The 17809-nt window shown below is 37.6% G+C and overlaps 1 protein-coding gene across 4 annotated transcripts in view; it reads right to left on the reverse strand.

The window, feature by feature from the left end:
• Positions 1–17809, reverse strand: part of ARHGEF7 (Rho guanine nucleotide exchange factor 7) — a 126312-nt gene that overhangs the window by 12300 nt on the left and 96203 nt on the right. For 3 of the 4 annotated variants that reach the window (XM_064143736.1, XM_064143739.1, XM_064143737.1), the window contains 8 exons: positions 17320–17466; positions 15595–15681; positions 12225–12303; positions 10282–10421; positions 9283–9507; positions 7313–7406; positions 6148–6237; positions 2795–2971 (listed from right to left, as the gene is read on the reverse strand). In XM_064143736.1, coding sequence (XP_063999806.1) covers positions 2795–2971; positions 6148–6237; positions 7313–7406; positions 9283–9507; positions 10282–10421; positions 12225–12303; positions 15595–15681; positions 17320–17466 — 1039 coding nt within the window. The remainder of the gene's footprint in view (positions 1–2794; positions 2972–6147; positions 6238–7312; positions 7407–9282; positions 9508–10281; positions 10422–12224; positions 12304–15594; positions 15682–17319; positions 17467–17809) is intronic. The other variant, XM_064143738.1, reaches the window with a different exon arrangement.

The raw sequence follows: 17809 nt of genomic DNA on the forward strand, positions 1-17809 counted from the left end.
AAAGTCACAGTCTAGCAAATGCAAAATTTATTTCAACTGTACATAACAGATGTCCTTTTCATATAAAACAAAACACTTAATAGATATATGCAACCACAAACAATATGCATACTGTACAGTACAATGCAACATTCAGATATACATCCATTTTGCATTTTCAAAAGGCAGTCAACTGAAGATGGCTTCTCCCATTCACAGATGAAGTGCACAATATATTGTCTTTCCTATGTTTATGTCAGTATATACACATGACTGTGTTTTGGCAAGATATGCAAAACACCCAATTAATACTGGTTGGTTTCAATTGATGGCAAATACTAATTCATGGAAACACTGCATAAGCCACGTGAAGAAGGACTCACTATGGTTTGAACCTACCTTCCATTTCAGATTCTCCATCCTTCCACTGTATTTGTAACTGTACACACAGAATTTACAGAATTGCAAAAACATAAGGTACTATCATTACCATGACTAAAAGTTCCACAAAAATAGAAACACTGAACCTTTGGACTGAGTACCACCATTTCCACATCTGCCTTCTTTTGTTTTAAAAAGCATTTTGCATTAATACCCTTGGTCAGTTTGCAATTATCTTACAGCCTGTAACACTGAAGACAAAACGATTAAAAAATGTGTGGTGATGTTAATATGAGGACACAAAATATAAGATACTCTAATAATGGTAATAGTCAATTACTTAAATGCTACAATAATTAATGGTGGTAAACTGTCAAAGCTTTGGTGCATAGAAAGTCAATAAAATCTTCAGATCTGGATAACAAAACATTCTGTGTGATAAGGAAAGTTCAAGTGCAACAACCGTATTACAAACTCATATTTACACTATATAACATGAAACAGACATAAAAGAATTATCATTTATCCAATGCAGAAAACATTATTCAACTAGAACACCACAGCTTAAGGAACAGGGTTAAAACAACAAAACAATCCATACTTTCCATACATGTTAATAAAACAGAAACTGACTGAAAGGAAGAGGGGAGTGAAGTGGGTTACAATGTGCTGTGGAATGGTATGGAGCACACATACTTATTGTGTTTCTCTATGAACACTCCTCCACACTGCAAAAGAATTCAACATACGCAAACTCCTGATCATTACATTAGCACATCTAGTCATAAAGCGTACCCCTGAAAACTCTCCTCTTTAAGCACTGATGCTTTTTGTTAGTTATGTTTCTGAATGCCAACAACAGTGAGAGATGACAAAGCAGGTGATCAAACAAGACCAAATGCAAGTCTGCAGAGATGAACTGTTTTGAAATAGCTCCTCCACTCAGACCACCTTCCGGAATCACGCACATCTAGCACTTACTAACTTTCTGATCGTGTAACCTGCAGAAAGGTAGTGATTATGTTTTAAACAGAGTGAATCAGTTAATTGCACTATGGCCCTTCTCAATTTGCTCATAGACTAATACCTGAACAATGGATAACATGCTTACTTGATAAGGGGTAAGGGAATTGCATTTGAGGACCCTGCTGAAAATTAGAACTGTTTCTGTGCTTTCATGCTTCTCTAATGCTAATGAACATTTAGAATACACATAATTTTTGTTCTGATGCCAATTACTTCATCCACAAGACAGAACACACACTTCACCCCAACAGTGCCTCAGGTGCGGGTTCAAGACCTTCAGCTGTGCACAGCATGACACACTTCTCTGAAAAGCCAACACAACTGTAAGCAAAGAGCTGCTGCTGCAAACAAACCTGCTTGTTGAAACGTACAAGACAATAAAGTCTGTCACAAACATGCTCCAAACAATGGAACTCAAAAGTCAAGCATTCTATTATTCAGAACTTCAAACAAGCCAATGTGATTGCAGGTGTACCTAGAGTTTCAGATGCTGAACACTTGAGCCTCCATCGGGGGACCATTTTCATCTCATCTTTTCAAGAAGAATGGTCAATTGAGAGTTGACAGCTCTGCATTTTAACAGGCAAGTAAACATCTAGACTCTGCTTTCTGTCACACTACCGCATACAGTAAAGTGACAGTATGACCAGAGGCAACATGAGATTATCAAAACACTGCATGTAATGAGTATGGACTGCCAGGTTTTCATGACAACTGCTAGACTGGGGTAGTGGGAGAGCAGCGTGGTCCTTCATATAAACGTTTAAGCAATGAGGAAAAGACAGCAGCAGTAAAAAAAACCCTGAATTCTTCATGGGACGCTCTTCCAAACGAGTGAGCCAGATACATGAATATCTGAATGGTTTCTCAGCTCTTGTACTGCTTATTTTAACACTGCATTTTTCTTACTCTACCAGCTGTGTATTTTGTTAGTAATATGTAGAAAATTGAACCACTACTGCTAAGGTATTTCCATATTGCTGGCACTCAGCTCGCAAACCAGTATATGGTTTCAGTATAAAATACAAAAATGTGCAGTATCCAAAATGAAAAAAGGACCTGTTGCTACACTGACCAAGTCAAAGGAAAAAATTTAAAATACCATTTAGAGCTACAAAGTAACATCTGCCAGTTAAAAAAAACCCTCAGGAAATACCATCCTTAACAGGATATACACTTTTTAGAACTACTTATTTGTAGGTGTATTGAAATGGCAATAGAGCCTTCCACCAAGTATAACTTAAGTTTCAGAAGCTCCCTCAGAAGTTGTTAAAATATCACATTAAAGAGACAAGGAACAGCAAGAAAACATCTAAGAAAAGCAGGCTGTGATACAACAAGCATTTGTTAAGAAAAAGCTCAGAAGTGCATTAGTTCTGGTGAGAGATATATGAGCAACAGCTCTTACGAGATGTAGACCCCATTCTGTAACTATGGGCTGTCCATATACTGTCATAGTCAGAGTCTTCTGAGAGGTCTGAAGGCTCCAAACGAGAAAGACTACTGCGACGACCCAAGGAGTCTAGACTTGATTGGTCATCATCAGCCAAGACGTGATTATGCATCAGGTCAGTGCCTTGCCATGCTAAGGATGTATAGGTGAAATGAAATGGTAGATGTGGATAGGCAGAGGTGGGATGAGGAGGAGAACGTAAGGAATAGCCACAACCAAACACATGAAATAAAAGCAAAAAGGTGATGGGAAGAGAAGGAAAAGAGAAAATATTGTTAAAAAGGCACCAAAGTTTCTTTTTTTTTTTTTTTCTTCATGTTTTTTGGGTTTAGGTACAAATTACACTCAGCATATAATAACGTTCAAACTGTTACAATACAATTTCAAAGTGGTTTTTAAGCTTCTAAGCAGCCCCGGTTTAGAATTTTCAATAACCAAAATATTGCTTGCAAGTTACTCGGTTTTGGATTTTTATTTTGGAGGGGGGGTGGAGGTTTAAAGTTTTTTTTGTTTCTTTTTTGGAAGTTTGGTTTTGGTTTTTTGAAAAGGGGGTTAGGTTCTTTAGAAGTACAGTCAGCTCTGGTCTGAGGGGATTTGACAGGGGACAGAGCAATAAACATAGTAAGCCAGTGTGATCCAGCACAGATGTGAAAAGCAGTAGCCCCTTCCCCATCACAAAACTGTACCTCCATCCTTTCCCTTCCTTGCAATGACACAGTCATTTGTATAGCTGCTTGGTGAGCCAGGTCAGGGAACACTATTAGATGAAAACTAACCCTACAAGATTCTTTCTCAGGCAAGTCACTTCCCCACCAGCTCACAACACAGCCACAGAAGTGCTTGTGTCACCACTGTATAGAGAAAATGCAGGGGAAAAAGCAAAGGTTCTCATGCACAGCAGGGCTGTTGATTTTCTAAATCAGCAGCAACACCTTGCAGCCACTCAAAGGGACTGTCAAACTACAGCTTTTCTGTGCCTGTAACTCTTGTTATTTGTTTAATCACATAGTAAACTAATTCACAAAACCAGGCTAACAGCACCACAGCCTGGTGTATTCCAACCCATCACATGTCTCTTTCTAGATGCCTATCTCAGCCTATCTTCCCAATTAAATTAGGATCATCAAGCAGTTGAAGTTTTTTTTTAGTAAAAGCCTGGCAATATCCAATGAATGGAACCATTTAGGTATCCATGCTATGAGCCACCATATGCATGGTATTGAAAGACTTTAAGCCTTCATTGGGAGCTGAAATGAACTCAGTATATAAAAAGCAGGAGAAGTGAAAATTTGGGGGTTTGTTTGTATCTGTCCACTCAATGAGACCTAACACTTTTCCCACACAAATAACTGCAAGACGTTGCTCTGCTACCTCTAATGCCACTCCCCACCAATTTGCAGTGGTGCCATAGCACTGATAAACCAATGCTGCCAAAAGCAGCACCCCTTGGGCTTTGGATTAAGGTGCAAGTAGAATTGCCAACTGAGTGCTGTAAGGGACAGGCAGAGTATTAAAAGGTAAGAAAGGAGCATGTAAAAAGGGCGTACTTCACAGACAACAGCCAGCACTTCCACTTGGTTCTACACTGACTACTGTTCCTATAGAAGCAATTCCAACATAATTGTTTTTAAATCCATTTCCAATTCAAGTCTACAAATGGATCTTCTGAAACCTAAAGTCTTTGATGATGCTATTTTTCTCAAAACAAAGCAGCTGTTTGCTTAATTAAAAATTTGTTTCCTGCTGCAATTGAGAGCATATAAAAGCTGCTGACTTCTGATGTATGCAATGATACCCATAGCACTATGTATATTTCTTAAATATACATAGAAAAAAATAGGCAAAAAAAAAGCAAAAGAAAATCATATATATTTTTTTATCTGTACACACACACACTACTGTGCAAGTGCAAATGTTTCCCAAAACATTTCTTCTCACATTGTCCTTGGAAATAATCAATAGATCAGTCAAAGCATTCAAATAGCAACCATCCCAATTTTTTTTGGAACAGCAGTATATCTTCATAATTTTGAATACATTAATTCCTTTTCATCCAATTAAATACAGGACTGTAATGACTGCAGGGTTACAAAATAGATTAGTTAAAAATTATGCAGTAGTAGCTATTACCTACAGCTCATCAAGACAGAAAGTGTAAAATTAAGATTTTGCTGTTACTTCAAAAGTTTCTGCAGTCTAAATAGGAGGATCACATTCTCATTTTTAATTACATATAAATATGAAGTAGATTTTTTTCAAGGTGATATTAATAGAGAACACATATTAGGAAAATGCATTAATTCAGCATTTGCATTTTGAGACTTCCACTGTCAACAAAGTGCTTTTGCTTAGAAGCAAAATGGGCACACTGGGCAAAATTGGGCTACTACTGGTAGCAGTAACAGCTATTAACACTGCAAATTTGAACAGTTCTAGTGGACAAAAGTTATGATGTCAAATCTTCTAGTTCCTGAAAACAACAGAATGAGTCAAGTATTTTAGTATCATTATACTGTGTTCCAAGAACCCCTGAATTAGCAGTGCAACAACTGCAAACTGGAACACACACAAACAGCATTTCCTCCTTCCTTGTGTAAATGAAACATGCTGGTGGACTTCCCTGTTCTGCCCAGCGCTTTACTTACAACACAGAGGAACTCCACATGGCAACCTTGGTTTGGATTAAATGAAGTAGGACCCCAGAGGCACGTTACAGGTTTTCAATAAGCTAGATATTGATCTGAGAAACTAAAAATGACTTTAAGCAACACACAGATCTGAGAACAACTTTTCCTGAAATTATGAGATGGGATTAAAATTTATAATTAATACTAAAACGAACTAGTGTCAGGAGAAGAAAATTATTTTTTATAGGTCTAGGTTACTTTTCCCTAGTGGAAATCTTTGTTGAACAGAGCAAGACAAAAATACAGCCCTCCAAAACTATGACTTCTTCATTCTTCCTCTCTACTTACCAGCTTCTTGAAATTCATGAGAAACCATACTAGTTAACTGTCATTTTAAGTTCAGACATCTCTCATTAATTGCTGAAAGTTTTTTTGCAATTTGAAACCATGACAATTAGTCAAACAAATGGGTTTTTCCCCCCCCTAAGAACTGAAAGAACTGTAGTCTCTACCCACGGTCTTTGGCATCCACTACTTAAACATTCAGCACTAAGTCAGATACAAGTTATTACTTTTCCCAAGTCCAGCTTGCTATCTGCACAGGCCTGAGAACACATACATCTCTTTCACAAACTACCTAATCTGTGATTTACTTTGCCATTTCAGTATTTTGCAACTTACTTGAATTTAGTGTTTGACGTGTTTTGGCACTTGTGCAATATGCTTCAATGACTTTAAGAATTTGAGCATCTTCTTCTAAAGCAGCTGTACCTAGAATAAATGGGGAAACCCAGAATTTTAAACATGGTCACATTTCTTAACACAGGAGAGCCATTGTAAATCACTACACTTCAAGTGAATACAAAGTTCAAACTAACCAATCCTTTAAAACACTCTTATAATCATCCTACTTCAACAAAAAAAGAAAATCAGATTTTCATGACCATTAAAAAGGCAAAATACTATTTTCAAATGCTTGGGAAAACACTCAAGTCAGAGTAACTACCCACTCAGAAGCACAGTTTCTACCTTAAAAAGCCCACAACCAAAGGAGAAAATACAGAGAATCGAAAGCTGAAGGCTTTGACTACAACTTAAGTAGTCCACTTTGTATTGATACAATTAACTGGATTGTTCATTCACAGAAGTTTCTGAAGAATAGTGTGACAGTGACAATTAAGTGAAAATATTTTGCTTAGTAAAATTAATGTTCCCTCCATCCTTAATTATCCCAATATGCAGACTTTGAACCTGTGCTTTTTCTATATATTCATTGGTCTCTCAGTTCAGTGTTGCTCTTCAAACTTCAGTCTGAATTCTGACACTTCATTCAAATATAGACACTAGCAAGTAACCTTATTTCTAGGAGATTAGAGCATGCTGTTGGATCTTAGATAGAGTGACCATGGAAGCAACTAATCTTTGAAACAGCCACAATACTCAGCTTTCCAATACCCGTCTCAACAGAAGCTCTTATCAGGATCAATTTAAAGAATGTAGTTATTAAGTGTTCTACAACTGTAGGATAGTATCTTTGAATTGTTGTTCACAGTATCACAGTTTATCTTACTGAATTTTACATGGCTCGATAGCTAGCCTCACTTCCCTCTGTAGCAAACAGACAAAACCTGTCTGTGCAGTCAATAGTAAAGCTCCAGAAAGCAATAAATGCCATTGTGACAAACACCAAAGACTAATAAACCAAACCATCCTCTAGAGATGGAGAGAGGACAGGAGAGAGGAAACAACACCTTAACTTGCTCACGCTGTACATCTAAATTCCACAAAATTTAAGTTCATGTTAATTCCAGCCTTTGTATCATGCAGAGAGTTGTTTGGGTCTTACTTTTTCTCAGTGCAAACTCTTCATCTGATGGCTTCCGTTCTGGCTTGCGTTTGGGAAGCAGCTTTTTCATCGTTTTAGGGCTTTTACTAAGATCCTGTGTAGGGAAAATAAAACCAAAGAGATTAGAGCTTCTCTACAATGTTTCAAATAGTTTTGCATAGGATGCATAAAGGAGCTACTAAACAAAATCTAACAGCACCATAAGTCAGTTTAGAAGTACTTTATACATATTTAATTTGCCTGAACTGATTTCCTCTTTACCCTTTCTTCAACCATATACAAAGTCAAATATTTTATGTGAGCTATTAACAGAGATATACAGAAGAGCTGCTGCAAAAGCAGGCAGGCTGTTTGGGAGCTAGAGCGAAGGGAAGAGACAGAATATATTGATATATGTTCTTTTTCCTTAACTTTCAAAGGTACAACCCAATTTGTCTGCTTAGAAGCAGGTAAAATAAATTGCCTAGCAAGAAAGCTTGGCAGGTAGTATACTCCACAAAACCAAAATCTGTGTATGTTTAGATCTGTTATAACAAAGCTCTATGGCAAGTACAGTAACAAATACAGCATTTCTGCTCAATGCATGGTCATGCCAATTTACAGGAACAATAGGAATATGCTGGTCTACCCCTTACCTTAAGGATACAAGACATCCTCTATAAAAATGTAGGACAAGAACGTAAAAAGGTGAAGGAGCAGGGCAGACCAAAAGAAGACAAGTTTTGAGCATCACTGCATATCAAACACTGTAAAGATGACTGAAAATTTACCACGTGGGCTGTATTATATGCTCATTCTGTAATTTAAGTTTAAAGTCCTTCCACATGTAGGGCACTAAATTCTCCAAACAGAAGAACTTCTTGCTGCAACTAAGCCAAACCTTCCAATTACAGGTGACCTATTTTTCTTCCTCATTCAGGGGACATATAAAAGAAAACTAAAAGCCATCACAGAGTCACCATAAAGCCACATGGCCAGGCCACTCTGCATCTCAGTGTCTAGGGTAGTTTCCAAGAAACTGATTTACATGTCTACAATTTCTTTTGTGTCAGCTCTCACCTTGGCAGAGTAAAATCTCCTTAGACATAACTGCCTGAGACTTCCTAGGCCTTGTTGCTTCACACTAAATTAGTATCATAAGGCAGCACAACAGAGACACTGTGATAGGAGGTATCACCAAGCCACAGAGTATCCAGTATTCTCTCTTCCTTACATACACAGGCTGTCAATATAAGACTAACTTTTTCACTGTTAACAATATGATGCAATATGCAACGGCAGGACTCAAATCTTTTGTCACTATATTTTTGTGGTTAAATCTACCACACTTTATTCTTCTTGGAACAGATCCTGTTTCATACCACATGCTAACTAAATCAAACTACACCAGCATCTTAAAATCCATGATCCTTCTTCTCCTTACATATTGAGTACAAAAATATCTCCTTTTAACAGTTACCATTCTTTTTAAAATATGAAATTGCTACCTAGTAACAGTGACACTGAGAGACCAAGAGTCAATTTTATCACCACAGCTCTTCAGAGAGAATTTATACAGCACTGAAACACCACAAGATTCCTCATCCTAGATCTCTGCAGTGCACTTAGCAAATAACTTACTTTGCAGTAAGCCAGATGATTCTCATAAACTGCTCATTGATTGTTTTGTAAAGAAAAAAAAAACACCACACCAAAGAAAAGTAAAAAATATTCTTCTTTAACTGGATAAAGACTGGAAATAAGTGGAAGCACATAAGTTGAGGAAAGCATTTCCTAACAAGTCTTAGTATTTTTTGAGCTGCAAGACTAGATCTCTGAAGTAAACAGCACTCACTAGTCCATTACCACAGGCTCAGCTCCAACTGTTAAATTGTCTTTATATAAAAACATGCACAAAAATGGTAAAATAGTGGTGTGTTAAAATCCCAGGTCTGATGACACAATTGCATCTCTTGGCTGCTGCATCTCACCTCTTTATAACAAAGAGCTGCTGAAGGCCGTAATGGAGGTGCAGGCCGTAAGCAGCTCAGACTCCAAGGCTTGGGAGTTTTTGGAGGTTCAAGAGGTCCCCAGTTGATAGTGGTATGTGGAGTCCCATGATGTGATGGATGTGGGAGAGTGTGGTATGCAGGAGTCAATGGTATCGGTTTGCTGTCTGAATGCTTGCTGGAGGGTGTTACTGGATGGGAAGGAAGCTGCCAAAGACACAAAGGAAAGGAAAGAAATCACATTACCATACTAAACACACTATCATCAAGCATTGGTGAAATAATCTCAGTTGGGATCTACTACTTCCCCATCCCTGCAGACATTCAATATCAGACTCCACGTGGCCCTGAACAGCCTGATTAAGCTGGAGACATCCCTGTTGACTGCAGGGAGCTTAGACAAGATGACCTTTGAGGGTCCCTTCCAACCCAGTGCAATCTGTGAATTACAGCTGGCCTTAAGTTTTTTTTTACACTAAAATACTTGGAAAAAAAGAGCTTAATAGACATTTTTTATTGTATGCCACAGACAGAGGACACACAGAACAAGCAGCCGTGCTCCCACTTCTCACCACTAAGAACAAGAGCCAAATTTAGACCCACTGATATCCAATATTTCAAATATACAGTTCAAAAGTACTTAAAGAAATTGTTTCTTCACAGCCCGTCAAGTACATCACCAATTAAAATCTACTGTTCTAGGGAATACTTAAAAGACAATGATGTATTATACTGTCAAAATAGAAAAACTACCAATAATTAATTTTCTTTTACCTTGTTCAACTACGACACTAAGATCTAAACATGTTGTTCTTTGTCAACAAAATAAAACCAGAAACATCTTGTCCCCTTGAACTGCAGGTGCATCATTCAGTTGTTTAAAATGGCTAAGAAATGCTTCACATGATGGTATATTTGTCAGACAAGGTAATTCTGCATTGACTGCTCATTTGCTTCCATCCAGAAGCAAAGGCTTCTTACCGTGTGAGATGGCACAGAGTGTGGTTTAATGGTGGGATTTCCAACAGTTGTGACTTTGGTTTGCTTCTGCAGGTGATCCACCCACTCATGCAAATCTTGTTGGTTGTTACAAGACACTAGTATCCTTTCAATCATATTTCCTAGGTGACAGAAAACAGAAGATATAGGAAAGCACAGAAACACAACTTTGTCCATCTGATGTGATTATAAAAGCACTTATTTCCTAAAACATGATACCCCCTAAGTACCAAGCAAAAATTTTCATCTGTATTTTCAGTAGAACAACAGACAATGACAGCCATTTGCTTCATGAATTTGTTCTTGTGCCAAGCATAGCAGTTCCACATATTCCCCTACCTCCCTAAAGGGTTAAACATGACCTTTAATGATATGGAATAGATGTTGGAGAGAAATTAATCTAATAGCCTTATGCTTCTCCATCTTCCACAGAAAGGTCAGCATATAGATTAAAATGTCATTCTTGAGTTTGTATACTACAACACAGAAGTTATACAAACCAGTTCACGAATCTCAGGAAAAGGCATAAAATTGGTCTGAATGTAGTATTAAAACTGAGGCAAAAATCACTTGGGAAAGGAATGTTAGCCAAATTTATTTTCCAGTTAACACCATCTTAACCTATCATATTCCACATCTGAGGTCAGCATCACAGCTCTTGCCTTAAAAAAAAAATGCCCCACCAACACTTCTTTGCTACACACAGCACTACAGTGTGATATTGCCTACCACTTGAGACAATCAAAATTACTTAAATGCAATCTGCTTGAAAGCAGAATTGATCCAGGAAATGAAGGTATGATGTTCCACTAGGTGGGCCCTGCTCCCACTGTCTTTTAAACTGCCCAAGGATATAAACATACATGCTGAAACAAATGGCTCAGACAGAAACTACCCACGGTAAGCATAGTGGCAAGTGTCACTAGCATTAGAGATGCTAAAAGTGTCTCAGTAAATCAGTGGACTAATTTCTATTGGAAAGCTCTTGCGTAGTCTCTGGAATTCCATTTCTTCCAGTGAGTACAATACTTTGAACTGTTTCACTATAAAGCACCTTCTGCAAAGCAACCATCTCCATCCACCAAAATACAGACACCTGGGGATTAAGCCCATGCAAAGCTTAATGTCTTAAGACAATGTGCTGGTTTAAGGATGACTGGAATACTGAGAGAAATCCTATCACTGGTTGTAAAAAGAAAATAGTGATGAAGGCTGTACCATTCATTGTTTGCTATATGGGATAAAAAGCCCAAGTACAAACAATTCTTCCCTCTTTGCTTCTGAGCACTGGATCTTTTTGCTTCTCTCCAATATCTTCCACTAACTTTGGCTAACAGTTAACATGTAAGCCTTGCTGGCTGTTTTCTGTCTGGGAGAGAGAGAGTGGTGTTGGGCCCCTCCTGGGCTCATTGTCTGGAGGGGGAAAGTTGAGACTTCTGCATTATTTCTAAATTGTATAAAATCGTAAATACACATAAACATATTGTGTATATATGCCTGTAAATTTAGCTTTGCTGTAAGTATAACTTTATCTAACTTCCAAGCCATCTGAGCTGGTCTGGTAAATTTCAGTTAGAGGGGAAGTTCCCAACCCAGTACAGGTGAGTGGTCAAAAGCAGCTTTCAAGTGAGGCACTGGGTAGCTGCCTTACAAAATTTGTATCATCCCAGGAAGGTTGAGACTGGAAGGAAACTCTATAGGTCATCTATCTCCATATTCAAGCACAGCTGCCTATCGGCTAGCTGCCCAGGACTGTGGCCAGAGAACTTTTGAGTATCATCAAGGATAGATCTCTCCAAAGAATCCAAGTCAGTGCTGGGTCACCCTCACAATGAAAAGCTTTTTCCCTCTGTTCAGATAGAACATTTCACATTGGAAATAGCACATCCTTGAGTAAGCAGTAAATAAAAACTTCTATTCGATACCTGATATTTCAAATGCATTTTTATGGTTTTCACTGTCTTCCATCTTTGTGATAGTCATTCCTGTCGTGGGCAGTTTTCCCTAAAAACAAAGCAGAAACACTGAACTTAAACCCAAAAACAAAAACAACCACCAAGGAAAGAACACAAACTTCAAGCATACACAGTAAAGTGACAAACATACCTGCTGATGGGTGTAACAACATTGTAAAACTAAAAAAGACAAATACCTTGTAATGGAAGTTTGTAAATATGTCCAACTTCTGAAAATGACATCTGTGGCCTCAATGAATCTATTTTACAGCTCTGCAGGCTATGAAATCCATGGAAATGTAATAGTGGTACAAGTAGATTTAGAAAGGAAGATTTTGCTAACCAGATGCATCGTTTACTGAAGATCTGTCTCTAGTAACAGTACCACTAAACACACTGGCAGAAATATTTGGAGGAATAAACCAAAAAGCAGTAAAAATAAACTTTAAAATGTTTAAGTCTCAAAAGAAACATATTACTTTTGCAGGAGATAACTTCTCATTTGAAACCCAGGCAAGCTAGGAAAAATTCGGTTCATGGTAACTTTTTGACCCTTTAGAAACATGGAAGAACAAATAAGACTGAATGTTGTCAAGATGAAAGACTTCAGCAAAATGCAACTTTTAAGTTCTTTAAGACAGATCCTGTATTCTGCACAGAAACACTATTCAGCACATGCTGGCAACAGCACAAATACTATGTACTGTGGAATTTTGGCTCCAACTGAGGGAAAAACCACATGAACTTCAACTTTTTCTTTTCTAATGACTACTAAATAGACAAAGGTTTCTTAGAATTTTGGAAGCTAAAAATCACTTCATATTCTGTATGCAGAGAGCATGCTCAAGCCCAAGATACCAAAGAGAAAGGAAGAATTTTCCTGCAACAGCTTCCCTACTGAAGGAAACATGGTGGCACTGTACACTACAACACAGCCTAATACTTTCTTTTCTGTTTTGCCACATTTGCTGATGCACAAACAACGTAATATATACAACAAGGAACTGCAGATGTAGGTGAGAAAGGGAATACAGGGATACAATATGCAAAGACTGGTGACAAAAAAAAAAAAAATCACCTGAGCCACAAAGAGAGAAAACGTATAAATTCTGCAAAACAGCAAATGGAAATGATCTTGTAAATTGCTTATATTCCCCTTCTTTCAGTAACCAATTTTGATAAGATCTCCTATGAAGTATGGTCTATGACACTAGTGACTTGACATTATCACTCTCACCATGAGCCCATGTGGCAGATATCAGCACTACCAACCACAAAATCTGAAGCCTGCTGATAATTTGAATATCCAGAAATACAGAGAGACTAATGTAGCATGCTGCCTCCAGGAACCTGCAACCTCTTCTCTCCACATCTATTCCAGTTCTGGGACAAGAACCTCAGAACAGAAGTCCAGGTGCTCCAGATTATGCAAACCAGACATGGCTCTCAGCCACTGTCTCAAACAGTGATGAAATAATTTTTCTGTGAACATGCAGTCATTAAAAAACGAGTTCTTGGTGTGGGGACACAAGAGGTTGAGAGGAAATGAAGAATTCTGCATTTAACAGAGGGTTGCTAGATTGTGAACACTGAAGAGTTGTGGCCATACCAAACAGAACGTGAAGATAAACTACTATAAAATTGCTTATTTACTGAACAATGCTGTGCACCTGGAGGACAAGGTGGGAAGGAGGAAGAAATACAAGTGATGTAAAACAGGAAAGCAAGATAAAGCCTAATAGAGCTTCAAATTTCATATTGTTTGTTTATTAGCATACTCAATTTCCAGTCAGTTGCCTGTACATAAGTAGTATACAACAATCTACCTTCCTCAGAAATTCTGGGTGTGCCACATATGAATATGGTACTTACTTGCTGGTTTTGGACTTCCCCCCATTGATGCTGGGATAAAGCACTGGCCAAAAATTAAGAACAGCACAAATCCAACAGAAACTTGCTTGTCCACTTGAAGCACCTAATGCAACACTATCTCAGACAAATCCACCTACTAATGCAGCAAGTAAGATAGGAATCCAAACATTAACTTGGGAATTTAATTGCTCCTAAAAAAACCCAAGAAATTTGTGACTGGCTGTGCTTGTTCACGTAGGAATTCTGAACAACTAAGCTTCATCATTGCCTCACGGCAGGTGAATTACTACTGCTCAGGAGAAAGAAACAAACTGCTCAAGAGCCTGATTTACAGTACTTAGAGCAGGCAAAATCTCTGGCTTCTTTCAAAACATTGTTGCAGTTTCCCCCTTGCTTTTGGTGTCTTACTGTGATGTCTGGAAACCATACAGCCATACTTGAAGAATATTTTAAAAGATTTCAGAATGTCATTGAATGTTCATTTGCTTTAACTTTGACTCTCAGGAGTCTTTGGAACTATGCACCTAAATTGCAAGTGCTTCTGCCAAACGTGTCCTAGAGCTGCAGGGGAGCCAAGCCAATTGGCATTGATCCTCCTGCGCTACAGCAACATTGCTCTATTTCTGTAGCAGAGAAACACAAACAAGTATTCAGCTAAGAAACATGGTTAAGAAGTCAAACGGTGTGTCTACCAGCAGAGAATTTGTGAAGTCAAGCATCTGGTGCTTTGCAACATGAAACACCTGGTGCTATGGACTTGAAAGACACATATGTCTTTTGAGTGGTGTTACACCGGGCTAGCTCTAGGGTGAGAAGAGGGACCAAATGTCAGTCCACGTATTTGATCTATTCCTGCAGCCAAAGCATATCAGGTGCTGTTATGGAACAGACCTTCCAGTTCAGCTTCACACAGAAGAAACCTAATCTGAGCCTCAAAACAACTAACAACTTCTACGCTGATTCAGACAATTCAACAGGCAAAAATACAGATTTCCTTTCAAAAGCGCTCTGCTGATTCAATGATACAACACTGATGTAGCTGCTCCTAACGAAACAGATGGTAACAGCCTAACTCATACCAACTGAAAGCTTACGACCACTGTGTAATTTTAAGAACTCAGTAGCAGTTAAAGAGCTCTTTAAAAGCTGTGCAACTGTGCCATTTTCCTACTTAGATATAAAAAGTGACCAATGCTGCTTCCTCTCATTAACTACAACTAACAAGGTAATAAAAAAATATATACACACACAACACAGACAATTGCAGCTGTGACTACCAGCAAGTGAAGTCAAGCCTTGGCTTTCTGTCCCAGAATTTAATAGGCTACATAACCAGTTCTTATTTTATTACCTTTTATCTGTACAAATGCAGAATAAGACTTAATCCTTCTCATTTTCCTGTGAAATGCCATTTTGTAAAAACCCACATGCCAACACATTTATACACATATGTACATGTATGACTTACCTGATAGATAAACCCACTCATTCTTGGGCTGGCAGATAACATCAGCAAAATGTTAGGGAAGAGAAGAAGATACCTTTCATTCTTCTCCTTATCAAGACAAGAGAAAAGAAAAGTGTAACTACAAGATCACAAGCCCCCAGCTCCACCCCTCTCTCTGTTATATATTATTAGGACTACAAGCAATGTTACATACATCTCCATAACTACTCTACAAATATTTGCTCCTGCCAAAATTAAGTCTGTATAGAACACAGCCTAATATTTTACAACCGAAATTTTAGAGTATGGGTGAAATATTTGCCATGTTTAATATGGTAATAACCATTTTGTCAATTTGAGCAAAACCAAAGTTAAGCATGAGATGCTTAATGCAATTCAGATGAACGCTGTTACAGTAGTGTCAAGACCACAGTCTCTCAAATTGGAGAGATTAGATTTGAGTGATACTGGAATATTTCCTGAAGGTGAAATATAACGTTCACATCTGCAGCAAAAGCAGTCAATACTTAATTCTGGGTTTAAATTTGCTCATTTCACTTGCAATGTTGTCCTTTTTGATTTTGTTTCGGGGATATTTTTATGGAATGAGGATAAGGCTTACTCTTAATCTGCCACTACAGGCAACACAAATATATTCTTGGACAAAACCAGTCTCAGTTCCAAGCATCTTTACGAAAAAAGTCCTTATCACATTTTGATGTTTTGGCTTGTTCTCCAGTAAACATTTGTAAACATCTATATAATTTTTAAATGACAAAACCTATTACATTTGCAGAAGTGAAGCTGTTCTATACAACACAGATCTATAGATGTTCTCTTTAGTCTACTACTTTTGACATTGGAGATTATGATGAGAGTGGGGTGGTGTTTTAAGACTACAAGAGGTGCAACTGCAAAAGAGCCACTATCAGCTCTAATGAATCTTATTTATTTTAACACCTAACAAAATACCTAGGAGAAAAGTTAATTACCTGACATTTAAATATTCTTATTTAAGGACATCTTTGTTGTAAGGGAGGGAACTGACAGAATGAGGCTGCAATTCAAAAGCTCTCACCACATTCAAAGCTTCATTGATTTCACAAGGGAACAATTTACAGTAAAAACATGTCAGTAACCTGTATAACATTTAATTTCTGGCACTTTAAAGACTTCAACATTATTTCCAGTAGGACAACCTTTTGCCTGTTTTGTTTCATCTGCTTGCTTTGTTTTTTAAAATCAACCCATACTGTCACTTTCAATTCTCTGATGCCTCTCTGTATTTTCTTTCTCTAAACTTATATTCTCTCAAGATTGCATTTTGTAATTGACTATTTGAGAAAAATGCCCAAATCAGCAAGGAAAAGACTTCCTAAAACATCTTTACAACACAAAATTTCTAAGATTTTGTTATTCAAAACATGCTGTTACTAGTAACTGCTATGCAAAAATGACACATGGAAAAATCTCGTTACTTACACACTTTGAAAACGGTCCTGCAAAATCATCCTAGAATGTTTATGACTGCTGGATTCTATCATGTTTCAGTAAATTGTATTGATGAGACTATTCATCACAGAAATTGTTTTCAAATTCTATAATAAAAGCCTTAAATCAGTAGAGAAATATTTTAATCTAGACTAGTAACTTTGAAGTATTGTGTTTATTTCTGCTGCATAATGATTACAATCAATTTTATTGAAAATGCATAGACCCACCAAGAGTAAAAGATGAGGACATTACCTCACTTCCAGCACACTGAATCATGACCTGGGACATGTAAATCACATTTCCAAGTGTTTTAATATCCTCTCCCTCCCAACAACGGATAGCTTCTGTCAGGATTTGTAGTTCAAGCTCTTTCCGTTTCCGTACTTCTTGACACTGTGCCTAATATAACACAAGGGAAAAGACCTTCCCTATAAATCTGGAGCCAATTAATGATAGAAATACCACTACAGTTGCATTTACTGTTGTGCTTGTGATACAGAAGACAGCATTTAACTACAGGCATTTTCATTCAGGTAACTAGTACAAATAGTTCTTAGGAAACTAGTCTTGCTAACTTCAGTATTATTACTTTTCTGTTCAATACACAAACTTCAATTGCCGTTATAAAAGCACAGACCCTGTTCTGTTTCTCAAGTTTTTCCTTTAATTTCTTTGTACTTCCAAGCAAAAACAGCTAAAAAAGCAGATAAGAGTATGCAGCTGTCACAAGTAAATGTGTCTA

Source organism: Pogoniulus pusillus, chromosome 5 (assembly GCF_015220805.1).
Source record: "Pogoniulus pusillus isolate bPogPus1 chromosome 5, bPogPus1.pri, whole genome shotgun sequence".
NCBI lineage: Eukaryota > Metazoa > Chordata > Aves > Piciformes > Lybiidae > Pogoniulus > Pogoniulus pusillus.